General features: G+C 56.2%; 2 protein-coding genes across 3 annotated transcripts; both read left to right on the plus strand.

The window, feature by feature from the left end:
* Positions 1-366: 366 nt before the first annotated feature.
* STARD3 (StAR related lipid transfer domain containing 3) lies at positions 367-22,341 on the plus strand. 2 transcript variants are annotated; one of them, XM_049635940.1, is made up of 15 exons: positions 368-492; positions 12,815-13,087; positions 15,877-15,954; positions 16,334-16,411; positions 16,532-16,585; positions 16,980-17,097; positions 17,306-17,404; positions 17,635-17,687; positions 18,036-18,128; positions 18,788-18,850; positions 19,015-19,110; positions 19,472-19,551; positions 19,647-19,751; positions 20,853-20,946; positions 21,412-22,341. In XM_049635940.1, the coding sequence occupies exons 2-15, from the start codon at positions 12,866-12,868 to the stop codon at positions 21,514-21,516; spliced, it is 1,338 nt and encodes a 445-aa protein (XP_049491897.1). In that variant the 5' UTR covers positions 368-492; positions 12,815-12,865; the 3' UTR covers positions 21,517-22,341. The 2 variants fall into 2 exon arrangements, with proteins under 2 accessions (XP_049491898.1, XP_049491897.1); XM_049635941.1 differs by lacking the exon at positions 15,877-15,954 and having other exon boundaries at positions 367-492.
* Positions 22,342-22,392: 51 nt separating this feature from the next.
* Positions 22,393-25,257, plus strand: TCAP (titin-cap). The gene is made up of 2 exons (XM_049635951.1): positions 22,393-24,143; positions 24,391-25,257. Exons 1-2 carry the CDS (start codon positions 24,034-24,036, stop codon positions 24,782-24,784), a joined length of 504 nt encoding a protein of 167 aa, XP_049491908.1. The 5' UTR covers positions 22,393-24,033; the 3' UTR covers positions 24,785-25,257.
* The last annotated feature ends 171 nt before the right edge of the window (positions 25,258-25,428 follow it).

Consider the following 25,428-nt stretch of genomic DNA (forward strand, 5'->3'; position numbering starts at 1 on the left):
CTTTCCTGCAGACAAGCTAGGAGCATTCTTACGAAGGACCACAGAAGTACTAGATCCTGCTAGGGATCGCTGAAAGAGGCAGGGAGAGAAAGAACTTTCAAGAGTAAGTGGATTCCTCCAAAGGACCTGTCCCCTAGCCCCAAAGACCTCCCCTCAGGAAGTTCCCCTTTTTTCCCCACAGCACCAGGCCTCTGGGGCCCAACAATGATGATGCCCCTGGGCTTCTTTCCTATTTCCCCAACCGTTAAGACCTCTTAAGCAGTCCCCGCTTCCGGCTCTCGGGACGAGGCCCAAGGGCTTGGGGGCGGAGACTGAGGCGAAGGGGCGGGGCTGCACGTCTACGCACGTCCCTGTTCGCTCTGTGGGGCGGGCTCAGCGGCGGAAGCGGCGCCGCCGCCGGGAGATCCTGTTCCGCTCGGAGGTCCGGCCCGGGCTGCGGGGTTGGCTGCGGCTGGGGCTGGAGGAGGACGGTCGGTGGCTGACATGGAGCAGGTGGGTCCGGGGGAGGTCACAGGGGTCGGGTGGTACGAGGGCTGTGTCTTGCCAGCGGATTCCACCTCTCTGCCTAGTGTCCGTTGTTGGTTCCGTCCGACCCTTCCCACACCCTCGGCGTCCCAGGTTCCGCCCCCTTCCTCTGCTCGGCCTCGCTCCGCCCCACGCGGGGTTCTGGGGGCTCCGACGCAGACCCTCCTCGGCCCCGCCCACCCGAGAGCGCCCGGGGAGGGCGTCCGCGATTGTCCTCCCGAGCCTCGCTCTCCACTGTGAAGGGAGGGGCGAGGGACGAAATCTGGGTTTTAGGGGGCAGGAGTTGGATGTGGGCAGGGGTCAGGGTCTTTGAAAGAGGAAGAATATATACATTCCAGCAGGTATGCGTCTCGCTGTCATCCGGTCTACCCCAACTTCCTTTGAAAACGGCAGTGTATGACTTCCTGACATCAAAAGGGCCCTTTAAAGAATCTTTCTTGAGTTCTTAGAGGTGCATAACACCAGTGACACTCGTTCCTAATTGATATAATTGACACCCCGCCCCCTTTGGCGTCCTCCGCGTCAGCATCTCCTTATTTTCTTCCTACTGTTCTGACAGTAGAAGTACCGTTTCACATTCTCTTCTCCTGCCCAGCCCCCACTATACACTGAATTTTGATGGTCTAATCCACTCTCATGGCTTCAGCTTTACACCACCTAAAGGCCCAACAGGCGCTCAGATCGACTTCTTTCTTCAGCGCAGCCCCTCCTTGGCGCCCCAGACTTGGCCATCCAGCTACCAGTTGGACAGCTCCACTTCGGCTGGAGCTCACTTCAACTGGTCTCCTTCCCTGCAAGCGCGTTCTTCCTCTGCCATCCCATCCCAGCGAGAAACGGGAAATTATCTTACAGTTCCTCTTCTCCCTCAATTCCCACATCAGTGGGGTGACCCAGTCCGGCCAACTTCCTGAGCATGCTTCAAACCTGATCCTGTGCCTCCATCTCTTCTGTGACCACCTTGATGTGTTTGTCACCAGGATAACCGCAGTGGCTTGCTAGCAACCTCCAGTCGTGGCTGCCTGCAACCCAGACTCCAAACTAACTCTTGTGATCCTTTTAAAACACAAGTCTCATAGTGTTACTTCCTTGCTTAAAACCCTTTGTTGGCTTCTCATTGCTGTGGGGAAAAGGCTGATTCCCTAGCACTATTTACAGAGCTCTCTGGGTTCTGACCTCTTTCCTGCCAGTCTCCTATGTGCACCCTAAAGTCCAATAACATGCAGCTGCCTGCCCACACCTTGCAATTTTGTGTCTCCTTGCCTTTGCATACCAGCCCCTCTGTCTGGGAAGCCCCTTCTCTTCTCTGCCAGGCTACCTTCTACTTGTCCTTCTCAGTGCTGAGCTCAGACAGTGCCACCCCTGGGTAGACTTCCTTCCATCTACCCTGTCCAAGACTTAACACCAACCCCCTGTGTCCCTACAACACCCTGTCCGTAGTAGAACAGTGGTTGAGCAAACAGACTCTCGAATCAGACTTTGTGGGTTCTGACACTATTTTATGACTTAGATGAAGAAAGCGCCCCAGTTTCCTAATTTGTAAAATGGAGATAGCAGTGTGCCTACCTCATAGAGTTACCGTGAGGATTAAATGAAATTATGTGTAGGGCTTAAAATAGCATGTGAATGCTCAATAAATAAACCTTACCCGTTACTGCTTATATAAGAACATTCTAGAGCGGTGGTTATCATTTTTAATTTCTTAAATTGCTTGAGAACAGTTGATGTGGCTTACTTCTCATTCTGTTCCAGAACTCCAAAGCCTGGCTTTTTGTCAATAAATAAAATGCTGGGGTGGAGGGCATTGGGGGCAGGATCTGGATTTATTGAGTGAGGATTCAAGAATGGAAAAAACCCAGACCTGATGTTAGTCTGCTCAGGAAATGACTCGGGAAGTGAATGACTGTTACATGGCAAGCATTAATTCTAGAGAAATGTACACAGAGCTCTGGGAACCCATGGGGAGGAGGGCCAAGAATAGCTTCCCAGACGAGCAGACAATTAGTGAGGGACCTTAGAGCAAGAGGATGAAATTACCAAAGGGAGGTAGAGACCAGGGTGGACTCAGAGAATGGGTACCTGGCTCCCTTTCAGGGGGAGGGCTAAGGTGGGCAAGAGGGCAGAGGCAGCCTCCTCTGCTGAGGCTGGGGATTCCTTTTCTTGCTTGACCACAAGGAAGTGTCTCCTCGATTTAGGACCCCGTGGGGACCATGCCCAGGAGAGGTGTGAAGGCCTGGTGCCTGGTGTTTGGGGCAGGCCCCCTGGGGTAGTCAGCTTGAAAGCCTGTGGGCTGGGCCTATGCTTTAGACCTGAATCTGGGCCTTTGCCTACCTGGAATGCTCATCTTCCTCGCCTGTGGTTGGTAGATGCGGATTCTTCAAGGCCTGGGTCAGATGGCTCCTCTCTTTGTGGCTTTCCCAACCTCACCCACTCCAACCTGGGTCAGATGCTTCTCTGAGAGCCCACAGTCCATTGTTTGTTCCTCACTGAAAGTGCTGATTACAGTATGGCACCGTGTTTTATTTATGTTAGCCTCTCTCACCAGACCCAGAACCCCTAAACATCTCCAGGGACTAGCACAGTATCTGACATGTTATAGGTTCTCAGTTCATATGCTGCATTAGACTGAGCTCTTGCACACCAAACTGGGGAGGAGGTGTGGGTGAGACCAAAAGTCCTGTGTATTTGGCAGCTCATACTTGTTCCATTGAGTGGTAGAGATTGTTGGCTCCATTTAACAGATGAGGAAGCTGAGACTCAGGGGAAGTCACTCAGCAGGAACTTCAAGAACTGTCTCTTGACTCCAGGTCTACAGCTGTCTCTGAGAAGCTGCCTCCAGGTCCCAGCCCCCAAAGGGGCAGCTGCCATGTCTATAGGACAGGGGACAAGCAAGGCATCCCATCTGACCAGTTGTGTATCCCTGTGAACCTTTTCTGGAGAGGGAAAGGCTGACCCTGGCTTTTGTCTGGTCAGAGCTGGTGCTGGGAGGGGTCTGTGCTGAACTCCTTTCTGCCTGTGGGACCTTCCCTTGAGTGGGCTGATAGGACTGAGATCTCTCCTGGAAGATGACTGGCCCTTTCCAGGCTGACCTTGAGAACTTGACCTCATTAGCTCCCAAGTTTTATCCAGTAGCACTAAGGGTGTGGTGGGGCCTGACTCACCAGCCCCTGAGTAGGCCAGGGCATCCCCGACATTCAACAGGGCCTGGCATGTGGACGGGGCAGGACAGCTGAGTAGATCTTAGCCTGCTAAGGTTTTCCAGTAAAGTGTACCATCAGAATGTCCGGGCTGGAGGGGGCACTGTACGGTGATGAATGTAGTTTCTGTTTTGGCTCGACTCTTCCCCTTTCCACTTCCCCAGAAGGAAGGGAGAAATGGAGCCTGGTTTGTGTCCTCCTCTCCTTAAACTCTTCCTTCTCTAGAAGACTTCGCAAACTCTCTAGTGGTGGGACAGAGTGGGGGCCAATAAGCCAACTGTGCCAGGGCTGATGGCACAGGCCACTGAGCCCTGAAGTACAGTAGAGCCTAATATGTGCCATCCTGGGTCAGCTCTCTGCAGCCAGGCTCATCCTTCCGTCCAGCAGCACAGATGGGACCCTCAGTCTGGGCAGAGTGCCGTGTGTACATGCCTGGCCCAGGACACTGCCTCTAACACTGTCTCATGGTTCCTAATAGTAGTAATAGCTGCTGTTAATTAAGCATAGACACTTTGCGTGTGTTATTTCTAATCCTTTCAGTAGCTCTGTGAAGTGGTCTCTATACTATCCCCATTTTATAGATGAGGAAACTGAGGTTTAGAGAGACTGATTTACTCAAGGGCTCACAGCCTAATGAAGAATGGCTTTGGGCTTTTTTTTTTTTTTTTTTTTCCTTGAGAGCATGAGCAAGCAGGGGAGAGGCGCAGAGGAGGTGAGAGAGAGAATCTTTTTTTTTTTCATTTTTAAAAGTTTAATGTTTATTTATTTTTGAGACAGAGAGAGACAGAGCATGAGTGGGGGAGGGGCAGAGAAAGAGGGAGACGCAGAATCCAAAGCAGGCTCCAGGCTCCCAGCTGTCAGCACAGAGCCCAACGCGGGGCTCGAACCTGTCAACTGTAAGATCTTGAGCCGAAGCCAGACGCTCAACTGACTGAGCCACTCAGACGCCCCGAGAGAGAGAAAGAGAGCGAGAGAGAGGGAGGGAGGGAGGGAGGGAGGGAGGGGGGGAGGGAGAGGGAGAGAGAATCTTAAGCAGGCTCCATGCACAGCACAGAGCCCGAGGCAGGACTTGATCTAATGACCCTGGGATCATGACCTGAGCTGAAATCAAGGGTCAGACGCTCAACTGACTGAGCCACTCAGGTGCCCCAAGAATGGCCTTGGGCTTTTTTTTTTTTTTTTAATTTAAAAAAAAATTTTTTTTTTCAACGTTTTTTATTTATTTTTGGGACAGAGAGAGACAGAGCATGAACAGGGGAGGGGCAGAGAGAGAGGGAGACACAGAATCGGAAACATGCTCCAGGCTCCGAGCCATCAGCCCAGAGCCTGACGCGGGGCTCGAACTCACAGACCACGAGATCGTGACCTGGCTGAAGTCGGACGCTTAACCGACTGCGCCACCCAGGCGCCCCTGGCCTTGGGCTTTTGACTCCAGGTCTGATGCTCAGTCCCCAGACTCATGCCCTTTCACCTGTTCCAGGGTGGGCATTACAGACTCACAGATCAGTTAACTTCTTAGACATGTACCATGGCAAAACACTGTGACCCAGGCCTAAAGCATTCAAGAAAAATGACTTTGAGGCTCAAGTCTAGCTGTTTGATAAGGAAAGTACTGAGCCAGAGTCCTGAGAGCTGGGGTTGGGGAAGCCTGGAGGGTGAGGGAGAGCTGGGGTGGGAAAGCCCGGGGGTGAAGTCATTCCAGAATGAGAAAACACGGAAGGGAGACCTGCCGGCCATGGTGTGTCCTGGGAGCAGCCAGTGGTCAGGAAAGTGTCAGGGGAAGGGGACAGGGATCAACCCCCATAGCAAGAGGAGGACTGGAGTCTTTCTAAGGGAGCACATCCTTTCTTCTTGACCTTTACTATCCAAGGAACTTAGCTCACCTCCAGCCTTTTCCCTGAAAGTTGGTGTCCAGGGTGCCAGTTCCCCTTGCCTGCTGGTGGAGAGGGTGCCTGGACTCTTAAGTGGGCTGAGACACCAGCAGAGGGTGGAGTCCAGCTCCAGGAGAAACAGTCTGGACCAGAAGGGGCTGCTCCTTCAGGGCTCGGTGTGACTGTGTACCTGTGCACCTGTGCTCACACCCCTGTAGGGAAAGGTGTAAATAGCCGTTCAGCACATTTCCTGAATGTCTTCTGTGAGCCTGGTGCCATTCTGGGTGCTGGGCACACAGCATTGAGCAAAGTATGGAGTTTCTGCCCTTGTGCAGTTTGTATTCTGGTGGGAGGAGACAGGCAGTGAACCCAGACCAGTAAACCTATAATATGTCTAGGGTGATAAGCGCTGTGAAGAAGAGTAAATTAGGGTAAGAGGATGAAGGGTGGGGGCTGTAGGGGAGGAGCTGCAGACAGGACAGCAGGTGCAAGGATTCTGGGGTGTGAGCATGCTTGAGGTATCCAAGGAACAGAGAGGGGCCAGTGTGGCTGGACCAGAGGGTTCAGGGGAATAGACCAGGGGAAGAGGGAACTTGTAGGCCAGGATGGAGACTTTGGCCTTTACTCAGGGTGAACTGGAAGCCATCGAAGGTTTGGGGCATTGGGGAGGTCTGGTCTGACTTTTACCACGATCCCTCTGGCTGCTGTGTTGAGAACAGACCTGGGATGAGGACAAGGAAGTGGTCAGGAAGCTGTGGCAGATGAGGGGTGATGGTTAGGACAGGGTGACAGTAGTGATAGTGGTGAACAGTGGGCAGATACTGGATGGATTTTGAAGGAAGAGCCAATAGGATTTGCTGATGGTTTGGATGTGGAGGGGAGGGTGCCGGGTTCTCCACAAGCCCTCACTGGTTGGCCATAAAGTTCTTCGGGGTCTTTTGACACCTGGCTTCCCGGCCAGCAGAGACCCCGGGGTCAGCTCTACCCCATCCTGGCTGGGGGACTGTGGGCAGGCCTCTGCAACCTTCTGCCTCCTCCAACTCCTCATCTTTACAGCTCCTGGTGGGGAGTGTGACGAGTAAAGGAGGGGTGGCTGCAGGGTGCCATCACAGGCCAGTGCTAGGCCAGATTTATTTCTTATGTGCTGGCTCATCAGAATGGTCTGCAGTCCTGTTTGATCTGCTATCCTGGCCTCCCTGAACCAGCTCCCTCCCAGGCTGGCCAGTGGCAGGACACAGGCTAGGGCAACTCTCTTCCACACCCAGAGCCTTGGCCTCCTGCCTGTCTATGGATTCTCCACTAACCTGGGCATTACATGGGGAACTTGACCCAGAACAGCCCCAGTTCCGGCTTAAAGCCATCTCATGGAGGCTGTCAGAGCTCAAGACTGTGTCTTCCTCTAAAGAAGAGGCAGGGATGTCATACTAGTTAATCCTTATGCAGTGATCTTTCTGTGTCAGGCACTGTCCTAGGCCATTGCATTGAACAAGTCACGTAATCCTTTTAATGCCTGTAAGAAGTAGGTGCTGTTGTTATCCCCACTTCACATAGGAGAAAACTAAGGCGCAGAGACGTCCGGGGATAGTAAAGCAGGAATCCAGGGTTTGAAACTTCTCTAAGCTTGGAGTCCAGTCCTTTCTCAGCCTTACTGATTCCTCCTGATTTGTATGGAGAAAGGGACTCCACTGGGAAGCCTCCATGGCCAGTGGGGGCTAGTGCTCATATTTCCTGAGGAATATGGGGTGAGGGAGGTGTTGAGAGCCTGTGTCCACTGTCCCATTGGCCTCAAGAGAAGGTTTGGAGAAGCCACACTGCCCAGAAATGTGGGTCATTTCTGGATAGAGATGAGACTTGGTCTTCCTTCCCCGGGGCCACAGAGCATAGCTTTGTGGAATAAGCTCTCACTGGGCCTGGTACAGCTTGGCCAGGCCACTGTTGGAGGTCAGGGCTTGGGAAAGGGCAAGGAAACTCAGATGGCAGTGGTGGCAGTGGCTAACGTCTAATGAGCATTTACTCTGTGGAGCCAGACACCGTTCTGGGCACTTCGTGTGCATCACTGTGTCCTTTGATGCCCCCGATAGCCCAGGGTCAAGACCATTGTCCCCAGTTTCCAGATGTAGCCTCTGAGGCTTGTACAGTGAATAAGTGGCATTGCTCAAATTGAAGACTTGCCTTGGCCAGGAAACGCCAGCCAGGAACTGCAGGCACTCCGGGTTTCGAGCTGCAGAGAGGTGGCTGGAGCTTGTGGTTTGGGCTGTGACTGAGAGCTGGCAAGGACCTCATCTGTGCCTCTGTCCCCTAAGAGCTATGGAAATGGGGATCTGGGGATGACTGAAGGGACGGAGCTTGGAACTGCAGGGGGGACTGGGCACCACTGGCACTTCCTCAGAGAGCCTGTGCAGGGAGCAAGGACAGTCCCCCGCTTCCTGCCCCCGCCCCCAGCCTGGGAGTTCACCTTTGTCTGGAGCTGGAATGACTTGGCCCATTCTATGCACAGGTAGGGGACCCAGACTTTAGGCTTAAGAGAGCTTGCTCTGGGTCACCTTTGAGAGGACTTGTAGAGCTCACATTTGAACCCAGGCCTTTTGGGTGATTTCATTACATGTCGCTGTAGTATATAAGCACCCTCCCCTCCCCCCCGCCCCCTGACTTTTCCTCTTACCCGAATGACCTTGCCAGCTACTTGTTCCGTCTCAGCCACCACTGACCAAGCACCTACCATACTTCTGACACTTCTAGAAATGCCAGCCCTAGGACTAGGGGGTAATTATCGTTGCTTTTTTTTATTGTGGTAAAATATACATAACATAAAATCTACCATTTGAATCATTTTAGGATATAGTTCTAAGGCATTAAATATATTAACATTGCCTTTATTTAACGCAGCTGAAGAAACGGAGTGTCAGGACGGTTACGTTTGCTCCAGGTTGCACAGCTTCTAAAGGCAGACTGAGATTTGAACCCTGACCTCAGGGTCCAGCTTTCTTTCCATGATGTCAGCTGCCTGCCGTTGTCTGTCCTGAGTCTGGGACCCTACCCAAAAGCTCCTCGTTCAGTCTGGCCAATACTGGCATTTCCTAGGGTAAGAGAAGGCCTGGCAGGCCCTGGGGGCCGTGCCTGCCCCTCCCCTTTGCCTCAGGAGCTGCAAGAACTGGAGTAATCCACTGTGCCCAGTGGCCTGCCTCTTCCCCTCACCCCCCCTTCCCTTACCGGGGATAATAAAGCCTCCCATTTCCTTGCCCCGGTGCCCAAGCCTTAGCAGCTCCGCTTCCCCTAAAACACACAATGGGTGAGTGTCAAGTCTGCTCTGTCCGTCCCGGACGGACTTCTTCACGCCATAACGTGCCACTCCACTCCAGACACCTTTGCAGGCACGTGGGCGGGGCGGGGAGCAAGGACAGCAGAGGTGACCGCGGAGGCTGGGCTCGGCAGGGGCTGCTGCTCCCATGGGCCTGGGCGGCAGCCGTGCTGTCTCTGGCCCACGGCACTCATTCCTGCCTCCCCCTCACCAGGACGGTGGGCACGGCGGTGTGGGGGAGGCCAGGCCTCACCGTTCCGCTCGCAGCTGCCACCTTCCACCCGCAGGGCCAGGGGGGCAGAGAACAGTGCTTTGGGGACCGTTAAGGGCAGTTCCAGGCCAAGATGGTTTTCACCTCTTGGACTGGCAGGCAGTCTGACGGAGCTCAAAGATCTTTTGAAGTCATCTGAGTGGGCGGTTTTCAAACTGCGCCCAAGGAGGTGCCTCCAGGGTGACCCAGGAAAGGCTGCCAAGTGAGGCTCTCTGTGGCACCTTCTGTGGCAGGACCTGTAACAGTCTGTTTTTATCTTTCTTGTTTATTAAGGTTCCAAGTAGGGTTTTCTTTTCTTTTTTCTTTTTTTCTTAAGTTTCTCTTACTTGAAGAAGGGGGTTTAAAAAAATCACTGACTTTTTCCCTCAGGTAACGCAGCAGGGGCTTGTGAGGACTTGCTCAGTTACTCGGGGTCAATGGCTGTCCCAAGAGTGGGGCTCAGGTCTTCATTCCCGACTGGTGCTCCTTCTACTCTACTTTGGACTCTGAGCAGCTTTCATAGGGGAGGGTGACGTAGAAGCCCCCTGTCTCTGCCTCTTGGCCGGCTGCCCCCAGCCCTGCTTCAGAGGCCCCGTGCTTGGCTCCCACACTCCCCTGTGTCTGCAGCTCTCCCGGCCTCCCCCAACACCTGTGCTCTCAGCCCCCATCTGTGTCTCTTGCTTCAACAAGGATGTCTGCGTGTGTGAGTGTCGGTGCTGTTGCCGCTCCAGTGGCATCTCACACCACACTGCCACCACCCGAGTCCTGTCCCCAAGGAGGGAGGGAGAGAGCCGGGGGGGGATGCCAGACAGACTCGGGAGCAGCTGGGAATAGGGAAGCCACAGCACCCTGCAGTGACTCAAGAAGAGGGAGAAGAGCAGATAGGGAAGACGAGACACACACACACACACACACACACAGGCGGAAAGGGAGACTTTCAAGGGAGACTGAGGTGATGGTGGTGGAGAGAGACAGACGGGAGAGACTTAGGAAGACCCAGAAAGATAGACATGAAGTGGGAGATGGGGGCTGGCACAGAGACACAAAGACAGAAAAGTAGTTTATGAGAGAGACAGGAAGGAAGGAGGAAGAGAGATGGAGACAGGTCTGGCAGCAGACAAGAGGGCTATTAGACACCAGGAAATGTCACCTGCCCTGGAGCTGCGGCCCTGTCATGGTGAGAGATGCGCTGAGCATTCAGTCTGGCACCAGGTCCGGTGGATGGATGTTGGGGATAGGTGTCATTGCCGGCGGCCTGTCACATCCCTCTCTTACTGCGTCCTGCCAGAGCTAGGCCCAGCTTTCCTTCAGTACCAGATGAGCTGGGCACGGCAACCCCAGTAGTGTGGTATCAGGGGTGGCCTTGGGCCGGGTGCCTCTGCTGAGAACAGTCAGCTCCTGTCCATTGGGGCTTGCACAGAGGCAGAGGGATGGACAAAGTGTTTTGGTCAGAGTCTCCTCCCTGTCGCAAATGGGGAGCTTGTTTGGGACCTGATAGATTGAGGGCCCCGGCCAGTAGTAGACATAACAGAGGTATGAAATGATAACAGATTAGGGGGGAGACTGGTTAGATCTTGCCGTCCCAGGATCAGAGACCAATATCTAGGGTTCCCCTGTCGCTGGCCCCCAAACCTGCCCCCTGGTGCTGGCATGAGAGAAGATTCAGGGAGACTCTGATGGAGCAGCAGAAGTGTAAGGCACCGACCATGCTGTGCGCCCTGCCCAGGCAACAGGACCTCTTCAGGCTCCTTGCCAGCACGTTGGTGGAGTAGAGACCTTGGGTCTGGGGGCCGTGTGGCAGGGAGGGAGTGCTCCGAGGCCCTCTGCCTCTAGCATTCGTAAGGATTTCAGCTCCATGGTCACACAGACAGGTAAGGGGTGGGTCCATTCACCCTTCAGTCTTGGCTGCCTTACCTGTAATGTGGAAGGACCCATCCTGCCCCGTGTGGGCATGAAACACAACCGAGGGCACGGTGTTCTGTAGGCAGTGGAGTTCTGGCCTAGCCTTGGGCAGTGGCTGGTTCTTCCCCTTTTCAGGATTTGCCCCATTTCTCTGCTGCGTAGCATGGAGCTGAGGACCAGGAGACCCCCTGGAGCCCCCATTTGTTCAGCAGCCAGTCTAGCATCCACTAGCGTCCTAGCGATATGACGGTGGAATGTGACTCAGTTTATAAGTGCCAACTGTGCCTAAGTCCCCACCCCATCTTTAAAATTCCCACCCTCCCTTGCAGTATTTAGAGGAATACATTAAATGGATAAACACTTTGGAAAGCATGACTTTATTTTCTTAGTGGGTGTCTTGGGATGGAGGTAGGCGCTTGGATTTGAAGGAACCATAATCCTCTGACAATTTTGACTTAGAAGTGATGGTAGAATGTGTCTATAGATTTTAGGTTTTATTTGCTGTCCCTATATCCAGCATCCACCCAAACTTTCCATTTTTAGTTTGTGCAAATTGAGATTTGATCAGTTTTGTGGTCAAATAATAAAAATACATTTCCAAAAAAAAAAAAAAAAAAAAAAAAGCCTAGCACCTGCCTGGTGCCAGGCATCGTGCTAGGCGCCAGGAGACAGCAATTACCAGTCAGGTGAAAGCCCCGTACCTGTAGGGTTTGTAAAACAATAAGACCATTTTGGGTAGTGAAGCCAAGTTCACGGAGGGAAGAATGTGAAGCCCCGTAACAGGACAAGACACTGTGACTGGGGGCAGGAGGGTGCGGGCTCTGAGGAGAGGTCTTTTGAGCTGCTTCTTGGAAGGACTGGGGAAGGGAGAACTAGGTCCAAGGCCCCAGGCAGGACCAGGCTGCCACATTGAGGGACCTAAAAGAAGGCCAGGGTGGCGCTGGGGGTGAGCCCTGCCTGCCTTGTGCGAGGAGCCATTGGAAGAGCTGGCAGGGCCTGGACTGGAGGGCTCGGGGAATGGCAGGGTGTGATCAGTGTTTGGAAAGCCTTTCTCTGGCTGTGCAAAAAGTGTTGTTACAGGGTGAGAGAGGCAGCCTGGAGACTCGCCCGCTAGGCTAGTTGTAATGGCCAGGCCAGAGGATGGTGGTTGGGCCTGACATGGGGGTGGTGGGGTGGAGCTAGAGAGAAGGGACCAAGATGTCCTTTCTCCATACCCGCTGTCCCAGTGCAGAGCACTCGGAGAGGGAGACACTGCTCTAGGAAGTCCCTCCCAGTTGCCATGGATTAGGGGGTGGGAGGGTAGGGCTGGCTGCTGGGAGGGAATGTGGCTTTGTGCTTGGCAAACAAAGAACAGAGCTTGGGGCCCTCTTCTCCTGGGGGTGGGGGCAGGCCGAGAGGCTGTTGACAGGACCGGAGGCTGAACCACAGGGCTGGGCTTGGCAGGAGCAGGCTGTGCCCTCAAGCAGCGGGGAGGACCCCAGAGCCCTCCAAGGGTGAACCGTGTGGCCGCTGGGCTTTACTGGGGGTTGGTGAGGAGGGCCGAGAGAGAGGGATGCTCAAATCCCTCCAGCCCAGAAGTGGGGCTGCAGGAGAGAATTTGGGCTGGGAGGGCCCCGGGCTGCCAGGGGGTTGAGATGTGAAAGGGGGCAGATGTGTTTGGGAGCAGACGGGGTCCCTGGGGCTGTGCGTGAAGGGATGAAGGAGGTTAATGGGACCTCCACGCCCCTGACACGAGACACGCGTGACCTGACCCAGCTGCCCTGCTTCTCCCCAGCCTTGCAGCTGAGGCCCCGCCTTCCCCACCTTGAGGTGGGGGCCCACCAGGATGAACAGACTGTCTGGGGAGCTGGCCCGTGACTTGGAGCGCAGCCTGCCGGCCGTGGCCTCCCTCAGCTCATCACTGTCCCACTCCCAGGGCCTCTCCTCCCACTTCCTCCCCCCACCTCCAGAGAAGCGCCGAGCCATCTCTGATGTCCGCCGCACCTTCTGTCTCTTTGTCACCTTCGACCTGCTCTTCATCTCCCTGCTCTGGATCATTGAGCTGAACGTGAGTGGGGCCAAGGCTGGGGCGGGGGTCATCCGGGCCGTAGCTGCTGCACCAGCTGTCTGGGAGGGTTGCCTCTCTGGCAGGACAGATTTCCAGGTAAGATGAAGAACAGGAAGATCAGAATAGCTGGGAGCTCAGAGGGCTTGAGTCATTTGTCTAGGCTCTCTCGGCAAGTATGCGAAGGAGGGCAGCATTTGAACCGAGACCCTCAGGCTGCAGAGTTCACACTCTCCTCCTCCGTGCCAACCTGCCCTCTAGTGGAGACTCTTGAGAAAGGAGGAAACAGCCCAGTGGACTCTGGTTGGACTATTGAAACCTTTGTCTTTTTTTTGCCCTATGTTGCTCTCTGGCTCCATTCATTCATTCATTCATTCAACAAACATTTTTCAAAGCCCTGTTGTATCCTAGGCACTGTGCTGAAGGCAGGGGGTACGGTGGGGGAGCAAACCAGTAAAAACTCCCAGTTCTCAATGGTTCCTAGCTCTCCATTTTGGACACTCCTCCGGTGCCCCCCAGTTTGGCCTCTCCAGGCTGGTGAGATGCCACTTAGCAGCCTGGAGATGGAGCTGCCTCTCAGTGCCGGGTCCTTACCCTCCTCCCCCTGGGCAGTGCTTGGCCAGCTTTGTGGGACCTGATCTCCAGGCACCAACAGGGTAGAGCAGGCCCCAACCACAGAGGCAGGAGCTGTGGGAGCAAAGCATCCCAGGCTCAGTCAGTCCTGGCTCCCCCTCTGTATCACTGTGGGACCTCAGCAGGGGACTCCGCCTCTCTGAGCCTTCCCTTGTTTTCCTTCTGCAGAATGGGTCAGAGTTCAGGATGGCAGGTGCCCTTTCTCCAGGTCTCAGGCTCAGTGATAGAAAAAGGATGACTTTGTTGATAGAAGTGAGGAGTTTGGGGAAGGGGCTGGTTTAGAGGTGGAGAGGACAAATTTGATTCTGGGTGTGTGGAGCTGGAGGGCTCTGAGGGTGACTGTCCTTTGTGCACAGAGATGAACTGGCACCTTCAACAAGATTGAGCCCTGGGGGATGTTAAGGACCATCCTGCCAATGAAAAAGCAGAGGCCAGCAAGGTCCAGAGCCATTTGAAGAGCTTCTGAGGTCTTAGGCATTCTTCTTTTTGAAGGTCCCATCCAGCATCAAAGCAAGCACTAAAATTCACCCACAGCCTTCATTCAAAATGTATTTTTTTTCCGGAAACAGCCAAAAAATTTTTTGTAATTTTACTTTTGAAATCACCTAGATGTACTGGCTATAATAGCTCAGCAGTCATTATACATACTTGGGAATTCTTGCAGAACAAGAAAAAAATCTAATCTCAAAATTGTTTTCAAACATAATGAAAAGTTCAGAATGCTGGACTGTAACCATTAGTGGAGTTAGCCATAATGTTTCACTTGGTAGACACTTATTTAAAAATTGGATAATTTTCGGTTTTGTAGTTTTATTTTCCTGGTTTAGAGCATATATATTTTTAGTTTTCTAACAGACTGGGTGTTGCGCGTTGGATGTAAGGACCCCAGGAGGGTTGCAACACCCATGCGAGGTCTCGTAGCCAGAGACTGGCAGGGGCTGGAACTCAGGTCCCCCGAGTCAGGATGCCCTCAGCTTCTGTGCATGCCCAGGCAGAGGGAGAGCTGTGAGGGACGGTGACTGTTAGGGGTCAGAGGGGCTATGGGGCCCAAGAGGGAGCAGTCTGAGGAGGAAGAGGAAGAGGAAGACCAAGCTGTGGTGGGGTTGGGTGGGATGTCTGGTGTGAGGGGTGGTGTGTGAGACTCCATGAGGCTCAGGGTGGTCTTGAGATAGAGGCACATGGTGGAGATGTGCAGGGGCCTTCAAGTGTTATTGAGGCGGCTGCCCAGACTACTGGCTCCTGCTCTAAGCATCAGAGTCACCTGGGAACTGTATGAAAATTCCAGATGCTCAGCTAAGTCTGAGATTCAGTGGCCTGAACATCTGTATCTTTAATAAGCCTCCCTACTTCAATTTGGATCATCTGCCAGAGATTAGGAACTCCAGTCTAGGTGGTCATGAAGGGTCTTCACCTTCCAGGCTCTTGGGTTCCACTCCCCGGAGTCCCCTTCTGTCCTCCGTCCTCCAGGGGGCTGGCACTCCATTCCTCCTGAGAAGTCGGGCTGTGGTCTGGCTCTCAGTGTCCATCCACATCCTCTCCCTCCCCAGCCAAAGTATCAGGATTCCCCTTGAAAATGTGTGGGTGACTAAGGCAGGGACAGGGGTGAGGACCAGTCTGCTCACTCCCGTCTCCGTTGCTGGGCATCCTCTCCAGCACCATGATGGATTTTGCCCATTAAGCACAAACCGAATCAGTTGATTTGCCACCTGGGGCTCCGTCTGACACCGCTGCTCACCCCCGGTCCCCACCGCCCCAGATGGATGGTTGCCTGGGAAGATGGAGCCCCATAGTGGTGAGAGGGAGATGAGATTCTGTGAGAGGCAGGCTCCCAGCGCCCAGTCTACCAGCCCTACCTGCCTGCACAGGGCCTGTAGCCTCCCCTACACAGCCCTGGAGCCTCCAAGACTCCCCCTCCCTGCACACCGTGCCCTCGAATGTCATTGCTGGAGCCAGGCCCTGCCTGTCTAGGTTGCCTGGCGCTTGGAGGAATGAATGATGTTAGTTTGGCTGAGCTCCCTTGGTGTTTCGGGGCCCTCCTTGGGCAGTGGCTCAGCATCTCCAGGTTCCACACTCCCCCGTCTCCTCCCCATCCTCAGAGGTGAGGGCACCCCTGGGGACTTGTTTCTGCCTGTAGAGCTGTTCATATCTCCCTCTTCCAGACCAACACAGGCATCCAGAAGAACCTGGAGCAGGAGATCATCCACTACAACTTTAAAACTTCCTTCTTTGACATCTTTGTGAGTGGACTTAGGGGGTCCTGGGGGCAGAGATGACACAGGGACAGGACTCCCTGGCTGGCTTCTCTTCTCTCTGCAACACACACTCTAATCTGAGCAAGGAGACTTGGCTCCCATCCTCAGGGAGCTCTCAATATTCAGAAAGTTCCCAAACAAGGCTCTCCCTTCAGAGAGCCCCAGCGTAAAGGGGAAGAGTAGACCCCTGTCTAAGAAGGTCACATCCAAGTCGTCCCCAGAGAAACACTGACTCAACCATTCTCTGCCAAGGCATGCATGCCCATGTAGAGGGAACCTGGGGGAGGTCAGCCTTGGGCAGGGGGAAGGGCAGTGGCTTGCCGGTGATGGCTTGTGTCCTGCCCCCCCCCCCCCCCCCCCCCAGGTTCTGGCCTTCTTCCGCTTCTCGGGACTGCTCCTGGGCTATGCTGTGCTGCGGCTCCGGCACTGGTGGGTGATTGCGGTAAGACGCCACTTTCCCCGCAGCTTTCAGGCTCTGGTGGGGCTGTTGCAAGGGATGGTATGGAGGAGGACTCACCCCCCAGCCTGTTTGCCCTCTCTCCCTCCTTCCTCCCCTGGGCAGGTCACCACACTGGTGTCCAGTGCATTCCTCATTGTCAAGGTCATCCTCTCTGAGGTTAGTAGCTCAGGGTCTGGCTGGTCTGGTGGGTTTCTAGCCTGGGGGATGGGCTTCTCCTAAGAAGGGACCCTTTCTCTGATTTTGGGTGTCTGTCTCTGTTGTCAGGGTGGGGTGAGGGGGAATCCTGTCCTTTGGTAGTTCCAAGGAATCCTCATCACTGGCTTCTTCCACCTGCCCCTCTACAACCCCAAGAACAAAAAGTCCTTCTGCCAGCCTAACCTCAGTTTATCCTGCTGCAGAATTCATTAATCTGTCTCAGAGGTGTGTGCCGCAGAGGTCCCCAAGCAGCTGGTCCAGGAATGGGGTGTATGCCAGAGTTACTAGCCCCAAGAGGGGACTCTGGGCTTTGGGCGACCCCCCTACCGTGGAGCTCAGCCCCGTCCTTCCACAGCTGCTCAGCAAAGGGGCATTCGGCTACCTGCTCCCTATCGTCTCCTTTGTCCTTGCCTGGTTGGAGACCTGGTTCCTTGACTTCAAAGTCCTACCACAGGAGGCTGAGGAGGAGCGATGTGAGTGCTGGGGGAAAGGGTGCAGTGAGGGTCATCATAGCCCTAAGAGAGGAGACTTTCAGGCATGAGAGCCAGTTCTGAGCTATCTTGCCAGCTCTGAACAGCCTCCAAGAGCCTAAAGATGAGCTTGGAGCTGGGGGGACCCCAGGCTGCTAAGGCATGACTGCCCTTGTTTTGGGACAATGGCTGCCCATGTCTGCTCCCCCAGGGTATCTTGCTGCCCAGGCTGCTGTCGCCCGAGGACCCCTGCTCTTCTCTGGCGCTCTATCCGAGGGCCAGTTCTATTCACCCCCAGAATCCTTTGCAGGTGAGGGCTGGTGGATGGGGAACTGCTTTCAGGGAGGGTCTTTATGAGGAGTGGGTTGGCTAGGTTCCTTCTGTTCCCTTCTATTGGCTCTCTGGGGAAAGTGAGCAACCTTCTTCTACACGTACTTCTGTCCTTCCCGCAACGCAACGTTGCACTTATGCCCGAACCCCACTATGTCCCCACAGTCTGTCCCCACACCTTCTTAATGTCTCTGTGCTTGTTTTCTGCAGGGTCTGACAACGAGTCAGATGAAGACCTTGGGAAGAAAATCTTCTCTGCCCAGGTATTTGGCTGCCCACCTCGCCTGACCTTTGGAGTGGGCACCTCGGAGAAGGGCCAGTGCTGGGCTCAGCCAGGGTGGGCAGGGCCTTCCCAGCAGAGCATGGACCTCAGGCAGCCCAAATGCCAGTCGTCGTGCACCTGCGTGTCTGGCTCACCGTCAGTCAGGCCCACCGGTCTGCCTCATACCTGGGGCCCGGAGGCGAGCAGCCACAGCACCTGGGGGACCCCACAGGGCCCGAGAGACCACCCAGACTCCATGTGTGTGGAGTATCTAGAGAAAGAACTGGCCACGAACAAGGTAGGGTATGGGCCTCAGGCTGACCCCTCCATGCCTTTCATCCCTGGCCAGGAACGGGAGTACATCCATCAGGGCAAGGAGGCCATGGCGGTGGTGGACCAGATCTTGGCCCAGGAGGAGAACTGGAAGTTTGAGAAGAACAATGTAAGAAACTTCTCTCCCACCTAACCTGCTCATGTGTGTTGAGAGTTTTGCTTGCTTTTCTGAGGCCTGAGAAGCCCTCAGAATTGCACAGTTTGGAACCGTATTCCTGCATCAGGAGTGGGGGCTGGGCCCTGGGGTCACCACCTGGCAGGAGGTTGGGCTGGGTTGGATGTTTCCACTGCCCCCTCCCCCTGCTCGTGGCCCCACGCCCATCCTCAGCTCCCTGCTGCTCTCCTCACTCAGCTCTGGCTTTGAAGGGGAAGCCAGGCTTCTGCCCTATGTCTGGTGTTTTGTTTCATGATCAAAACAACATTATCTAAAGAGATGGCAGGGAGCTTGGAAAAAGGGGGACACGTCCCCGTCCCTCTCTCTGGCCAGTCCCTCTCAACAGCCCTGGCCAGCCTGGAGACACGGCTGTAGCTCTGCTTCTGTCCTTTAACTTGATATCAAAAGCCTTACTCCGCTCGTTGCTGGACATTTGTCAGAACCACTGTTTTTTAGTGGCTACTTGAATATCCCCAAACTCCCGGAGTTTTCTACCCTAAGCTGTTAAAAACCTGCCCTGTGGCCCATTCTTTTGCCGGTAGCCCACCCCCCCCCCCGTGCCCTCCCCCATGCCCTCCACCCACCTCCCTGTCATGCTTCTGTCACTCCCACAGGAATATGGGGACACTGTGTATACCATTGAGGTTCCCTTTCATGGGAAGACATTCATCCTGAAGGTGAGTGAGGGAAGCAGGTGTGCTGGAGTGTCCTGGAGCCTCCTGCTCTAAGACTTCAGGAAGGGGCTTCCTGCCTTCTGGCAGGTTTCTCCCCACCGAGAGGGAGGGGCTGATGTGTCCAAGCACATCTGGCGCCACCCAGCCCTCTGCCCGCCCTGCCCCAGACCTTCCTGCCCTGCCCCGCGGAGCTGGTGTACCAGGAGGTGATCCTGCAGCCCGAGAGGATGGTGCTGTGGAACAAGACGGTGACTGCCTGCCAGGTGAGCCGAAGAACCGGGGGGGCCTGGCCTGGCTACCTCTCAGGGCAGAGGCAGAGCAACACGGCAGATTAGGGTGCAGTCATACCCCAGCACGACCAGTTACCCCTGGGGACCTGGGTCATGTCATGAACTGCTCTGTGCCTCAGCTTCCCGGTCTTTAAAATGGGTATGATGGTAACGGTGCCTCCTGGTGAGGGTCAGGAAGATGGAGAGGGAGCATGCAGAGAAAGCCCAGCCCAGGGCCTGGAAGTGGCTCTCCGTAAAGGGCCTGGGCAGAGAGGAGGCTGGTGTGGGGGTTCCCTGAGGTACTGGGATTTTCCTGGGCTGGGCCGTGCTTCACATCTCCCCTCACGGCCTTTAGATCCTGCAGCGAGTAGAGGACAACACCCTCATCTCCTACGATGTCTCTTCGGGGGCCGCGGGCGGGGTGGTCTCCCCGAGGTGAGCACCACCAAGCCCCTCCTCTAAGGCAGACCTCTTGCCCTTGGATCTTGGGCTTGGCTCCCTGCTTCCAGTCTAACACTCCTGCTCCCCAGGGACTTCGTGAACGTGCGGCGCATCGAGCGGCGCAGAGACCGATACCTGTCGTCGGGCATCGCCACTACCCACTGCGCCAAGCCCCCTACACACAAATATGTCAGGTGAGCCTTGCCTTGGCCAGGGTCACCCCAGCTGGCCCCTCCCCTGGTGACTGTGAGGACAGGGGAGGGTACAGTGTGTACAGCTGGGTGCTTTCTCCTGCTGAGGCCGCCTTCCTGTCCCCTGTCCTGCTGGGCTTTGCCCCACTCAGCCCCTAGTCCTGCTAATCTGCTCTGCCTCCTGGAGACGGGGGAGGATTAATGGCTGGAAGTACACCACCCAGGCCGGAGGGCAGCTCCGGGGATAGGGACCAGTCCGGGGGAAGGGAGCTGGGAGCCATGAGGTCGCGCCGGTCCAGGTGACCTGAGCAGAAGGTTCTGTGTTCTGGAGCTTGACCTTCCTACCTGAGTAGAGTTGGTCCCCGCTGCCTTGCCGGTCCCCAGAGTGCCCAGAAGTGCCCCCAGAGGAAGAGGAGTTTCAGTCTTCCTGCTGCCTGTTCCAAGGCATCCTCCAGTTCTCCTGCTGTCTATCCTTAGACCCCAGTGCTGCAGGTGGCCTCCTCCCCGATTCTCCGCTCTCCCCATCCTTCCTGGGCTTCCACAGAGAGCACTGTTGGTGGAGTATGAGGTTTGGCACACCAGACTCCTGGGTGATGAACAGGCTTATTTCCTCTCTGGGTGCTGACTTCCTTGTACGCGGAGTGAGCTTGGGAGTTCTCAGTGGAGCTGTGAGGGAAGTGACTGGTGACAGGACATGCCCTGCCCACTGCCAGGGAGGGCACCCCCTCCCAGAGCGCCCCCTCCTGACACCACCGCATTGCTCCCTGAGTGGGGCAGGGGTGAGAAATGCGAGCACAGCCCACCCCTCACAGCCGGAGCTGACCGAGAATCCCTGGACAGAGAAAATGACCACTGCCACTCGGGGTGCACAACATCGGCGTGCTGCAGGAGGATTCGAGTGTCCCCTGGTGGGGTAGAGGGCTGTATTCTGTAGCCTCTGGGACACCTGTTCTGGGCCCTGCTCAGGCAGAGTGGCAGTTGCTAGACCAGTAGCCGCCTTCCCTCTTTCACCCCAGTCCAGGATGGGCCAGGAATGGAGTGTGGAGTGGGGTCAGAGGCCTTGCCTGGCTCCAAGGTTCCCCCGCAATGGTGCTTTTCTCTTAGGGGAGAGAATGGTCCTGGGGGCTTCATCGTGCTCAAGTCGGCCAGTAACCCCCGAGTCTGCACCTTCATCTGGATCCTTAATACAGATCTCAAGGTGGGGTTGCTGAGGCCGCAAGGCTGGCTAGGGTACAGTAGAGGGGACTTTGGTGGGGGACGTTGGGGTCTCCCATCCTGCTCAAGGCCTCACCTACACTGCCTCCTTAAGCTAAAATTTGGGGCAGGATCAAGATGGTCTCGTCCTGAGTCGCTGGAGGGCCTGTACCTCCCCTTACCTCTGACTCCAGAGGCCCCAAGGAGCAGTGGCTGCCTGCCAGGCCAGCCCCTCCTAGGTCTGTTTGTGTGGTTGGTGCCAGGACCCCGCACAGCGTGTTCTTCCTGCCGGGGGTGAGGGGTAGAGGGTGGCTTAGGCTGTGTTCCAGAGCTGCACCTGCACCTGCTGCTCTGGCCCAGGGTACCCCCCCCCCCCCCCCCCCCCCCGCCCCGCACTGGCGCATGTTGTTGAGAGGGGAGCCCCTGCTGCGGACAGGCCATCCTGGAACTTCTTCCCACCTCCCCCCAGGGCCGCCTGCCCCGGTACCTCATCCACCAGAGCCTCGCAGCCACCATGTTTGAGTTTGCCTTTCACCTGCGGCAGCGCATCGGAGAGCTGGGCGCCCGGGCGTAACCGTGCCCCTCGCCACCCTGCAGGCCAGGGTCCTGTCACCACAGCCTTCAGAGCCAGAGAGGGGGCCAGTGGAGCTTCCCGCTGCCCACAGAAGACCTGACCTCAAGCAGCGGGAAGAGGTTTCCTCCTGTGGCAGCACCTTGGCCCCAAGCTACCACCCTCCACCGTGCTTCACTGGACCTGGGAGCCATGGCTGTGAGCAGGTTGTGAGGTCAAGCATCTGGACTCCAGGGCCCTGCTGCTGAGGCGAGTGGGGTCTGTCCCGCTGATGTTTACACAGTGACTGTCCCTGCCTCCTGGAGGAAGATACCTGCGCTCCCCTACCTAGCCAGGGGCAGGATCTGGAATGGGAGCCTCAGACTTGATGGGGGAGGGCCACGGCCCTGAGCAGGACAGAGGCCGGGGCGGGCCTTGGCGCCAGTGTTAAGGTGCAGGAGCCCCTTCATCTGCCTGCTTTCTCACCACGGTTTTTTAGGATTATTTAAAGGGTCTGGGACCTTTTTCCATATGCACTTGTTGGGGAGCGGGTGGCAGGTAGGGGGGTGGGTGCTGGCAGTGAACTTCTGCCACTCCCGGTTTCTCTCCCTCCCCCAGGGTTCCTTGGGGACCTTTGTAATTTGAGCCAATTATTAAAAACAAACTCAAAAAAAAAAAAAAGAAAAAGCAGCCCCTCCTGCCTGGCCTCTGGAAGGAAGAGAAGTGCAGCACTGTGGACAACACCCTCTCACACCCTTGCAGAGCCAGAGGGAGGGTGGAGCCACTGGGGACTCAGTTCCTGAACACCCCACTTTCCTGACCGGTCCAGCTGGACAGATAATTGGTCAGAGAAAAATGCTCCCCCCCCCCCCCAGCCAGGCCTCCTCTGAGGGAAAGTCAGGGGAAAATCTCCTGCCCAGGATCTGGGGGGAGGTAGGAGAGACCCCAGCAGCAAGCATGGCAGGCCTTGACTGTCCTTGGGGTCCCACAGCCGGCCTGGGGTGGGGCCCGGGCTCGTGGGTCACTGAGGCATCTCAGGTCTCCCTGGGTCTCTCTTGCTGCACTCACCTACCCTCTCCGCCCCCAGCACACTCACTAGGGGCAGCATAGAGTCAGCTCCCGGGGCGGAGGGGGGGGGGGGGGCGCTAACAGGGACCACTGCCACACCTGCCCTCCTTCCTCCCTCCCTGCCCACAGGCTTCCCATGGGGCAACTAGCATACGGCCAGAAGGGTACTATCTTGGGCCTTGTTAGGTGTGTGACCCTGGGTAAATCTACCTCTCTGAGCCTCCATTTCCTGCTTTGTAAAAATGAGACTCGTTAGATCATGGGGCTGTCGTTAGAAGAAAATGAGAATCAGGCCTGCTGCTTTGGTAATCAGGAGTGCGCAGTTCTGCCCCGGGTGGGTGCCCATGGGCCTCTCCAGCTGCTGGGCGCTGTGCTGTTCCGGCAAGGCCTTCTGCTCCTGTGTGGCCTCTTCCCGTGCCCTTTGCTGTGTCCACCCAGTGATGTCCTCATTCCTCACTCCCACTCCGTGCAACGTGTATTCCTGCACCGTGAGTTGCTTCCCTTGGGTGCTTGGCTTCCCCAGCAGCCATCCAGCTCCCCTTGAAGGAGAGCCAGGCCCCTCCCAGATGGCATAGTAGAACTGGTCAGGCTGTTGAGACCAGAGAACGAGGCCCAGAGAGGGGCAGGGACTGCCCCATGCTCAGCCTGTTTATGGCTGAGTTGGAGTTAGAGCCAGATCTGATTGTACCACCCATCAGAGCCCCTGAATTCCCATCTCACCTGCTTGGGGGTGTTGGTGATAGGGGCGGCCACCCGCATCTGCTCTTTACGACCTGACTGGCCTGACTTGGGAAACCACTTCTCTGACCACTGGCCACGAGAAAGGAAAACCTCTGGCAAAGGTTCATGCCCAGGGTCCCAGGTATGGAATTAACCAAGTAATTTCCTGCCAGTGTCGTGGTGGCAGTTGGGGACCAGGGCTCTGGGTGCAGACACCTGAGGCTGTGGTTGCACTGTCCCTTCCTGTCAAGGGGCATGGCCAGGGGCTATGCCCTTGATCCCAGGCAGAGGAGAGGAGTGGGGGTAGGACCTGATGGCCTGGTACAGAGCCCAGAATGGGCCTCGATTCCTGCCATTTCCTGCTCTGTTTACAGACAGGCTGCTGTCTTCCCTGGGCAAGAGGAAAGGGGTGGGACAGAGGGCAAGTGCCAAGGTGGCACGAGGCTGGGCACGTGCCTGGTCTCAGACAGTGTCAAAGGAGTGTCAGACACCTGGAGGTGTCACTCTGAGGACTCCTGCCCTCCTCTGGAGCATCTTGATCTCTTTGGAAGCTGACTGCTGACCCGGCGGGGGCAGCTGGAATCCAGGTACCCCAGCCCCCACCCTGGGCGCAGAGTCCCCCATCAGTGAGCCTTGGCTCTGCTTATAGCATCTGACGCCAGAGGGGCTGAAAATAGCCCCTGGAGGAGGTGGAGGAGGGGGCTATTTAAAGGGCCTGGGAGGAGCAGAGCTGAGAGGGAGTGAGCACTGATCATGGCGACCGCAGAGCTGAGCTGCCAGGTGTCCGAGGAGGACTGTGAGCGGCGAGAAGCCTTCTGGGCTGAATGGAAGGATCTGACGCTGTCCACACGGCCTGAGGAGGGGTGAGTGCCAGCCAGCTGGGAGTTCCTCCTCTGCCCTACAACACCCCTCCTGAGGCTCAGGAGGCCAGAGCACAAAGCCCTGCAGAAGTTTCTGGGGGTAGGGACAAGGAGAGGGCCCACTGGGGAGAGTGGAGTCACCCCTTCCGCACCCCAGGTCCTGGCAGCCCCAGGGAGCCCCCTACCCAGCTCGTGACTGGAGGGTAGCAGATTTCAGGAGCTGGGTACCCCCCTCCCCTCTCCTCCCCAGTTGCTCTCTGCACGAGGAGGACACCCAGCGGCATGAGACCTACCACCGGCAGGGACAGTGCCAGGCGCTGGTGCAGCGTTCCCCCTGGTTGGTGATGCGTATGGGCATCCTCGGCCGCGGGCTGCAGGAGTACCAGCTGCCCTACCAGCGGGTGCTGCCACTGCCCATCTTCACCCCCGCCAAGATGGGTGCCGCCAAGGAGGAGCGCGAGGACACCCCCCTCCAGCTGCGGGAGCTGCTGGCATTGGAGACAGCCTTGGGGGGCCAGTGTATGGAGCGCCAGGACGTGGCCGAGATCACCAAGCAGCTGCCCCCTGTGGTGCCTGTCAGCAAGCCCGGTGCCCTTCGTCGCTCCCTGTCCCGCTCCATGTCCCAGGAAGCACAGAGAGGCTGAGAGGGACGGTGACTCGGGCTCCACTGTGCCCACTGTGGGCTGGGCCCTTCCTGGCTAGGACCATGGAGGGCAGCTGCTGGCCATGGATGCTTTGTAGTTTGCCCAGAGTTGGGGGCTAGGGGAGGAGGGAGCCAGAGGCCAGGATGCCTGGGTCCCCTGAGTTCCCAAAGGGAGGGGGGCAAAGACAGTGGACACTAAGGGTAGAGAGCTGGGGGCCAGCACAGCCGAGTACCCCCAGCCCCAGGAGAAGGGACAAAAGATGCTGGTGAGGACAAGAGGTCCCTGAGAGGAATGACCCTGGTCCAGGCTTCAGCTTCAGAGAAAGATGAGGAAAAGTGTTAAGGGGATCTGGAATGCTCTGAGAAGAGGCTTGGAGAAGACTGGCGTGAGGGGGACGTGAAGAAGGCAGAGGCAGAGTGGGGCCCCCAGCATCCTCTGTTAGTGCTGCAATAAATGCTCAATTGTGTTCCAGACTTTCCGTCTCTTTCCTTGTGGGGGCCAGCCCGTTGGTGTCCCCCCATGCTCACTTCTGGGAATAGGCCTTGCATCTGAGCTAAATATGGCAGAGCTAGTGGGTATGCTCCATGCTTGGTGGTGGGGGCAGAGGAGACAGGAACAGAGCTGTAAACAGGGTGGCTGTCTGT

This window comes from Panthera uncia, chromosome E1 (genome assembly GCF_023721935.1).
Source record: "Panthera uncia isolate 11264 chromosome E1, Puncia_PCG_1.0, whole genome shotgun sequence".
Lineage (NCBI taxonomy): Eukaryota > Metazoa > Chordata > Mammalia > Carnivora > Felidae > Panthera > Panthera uncia.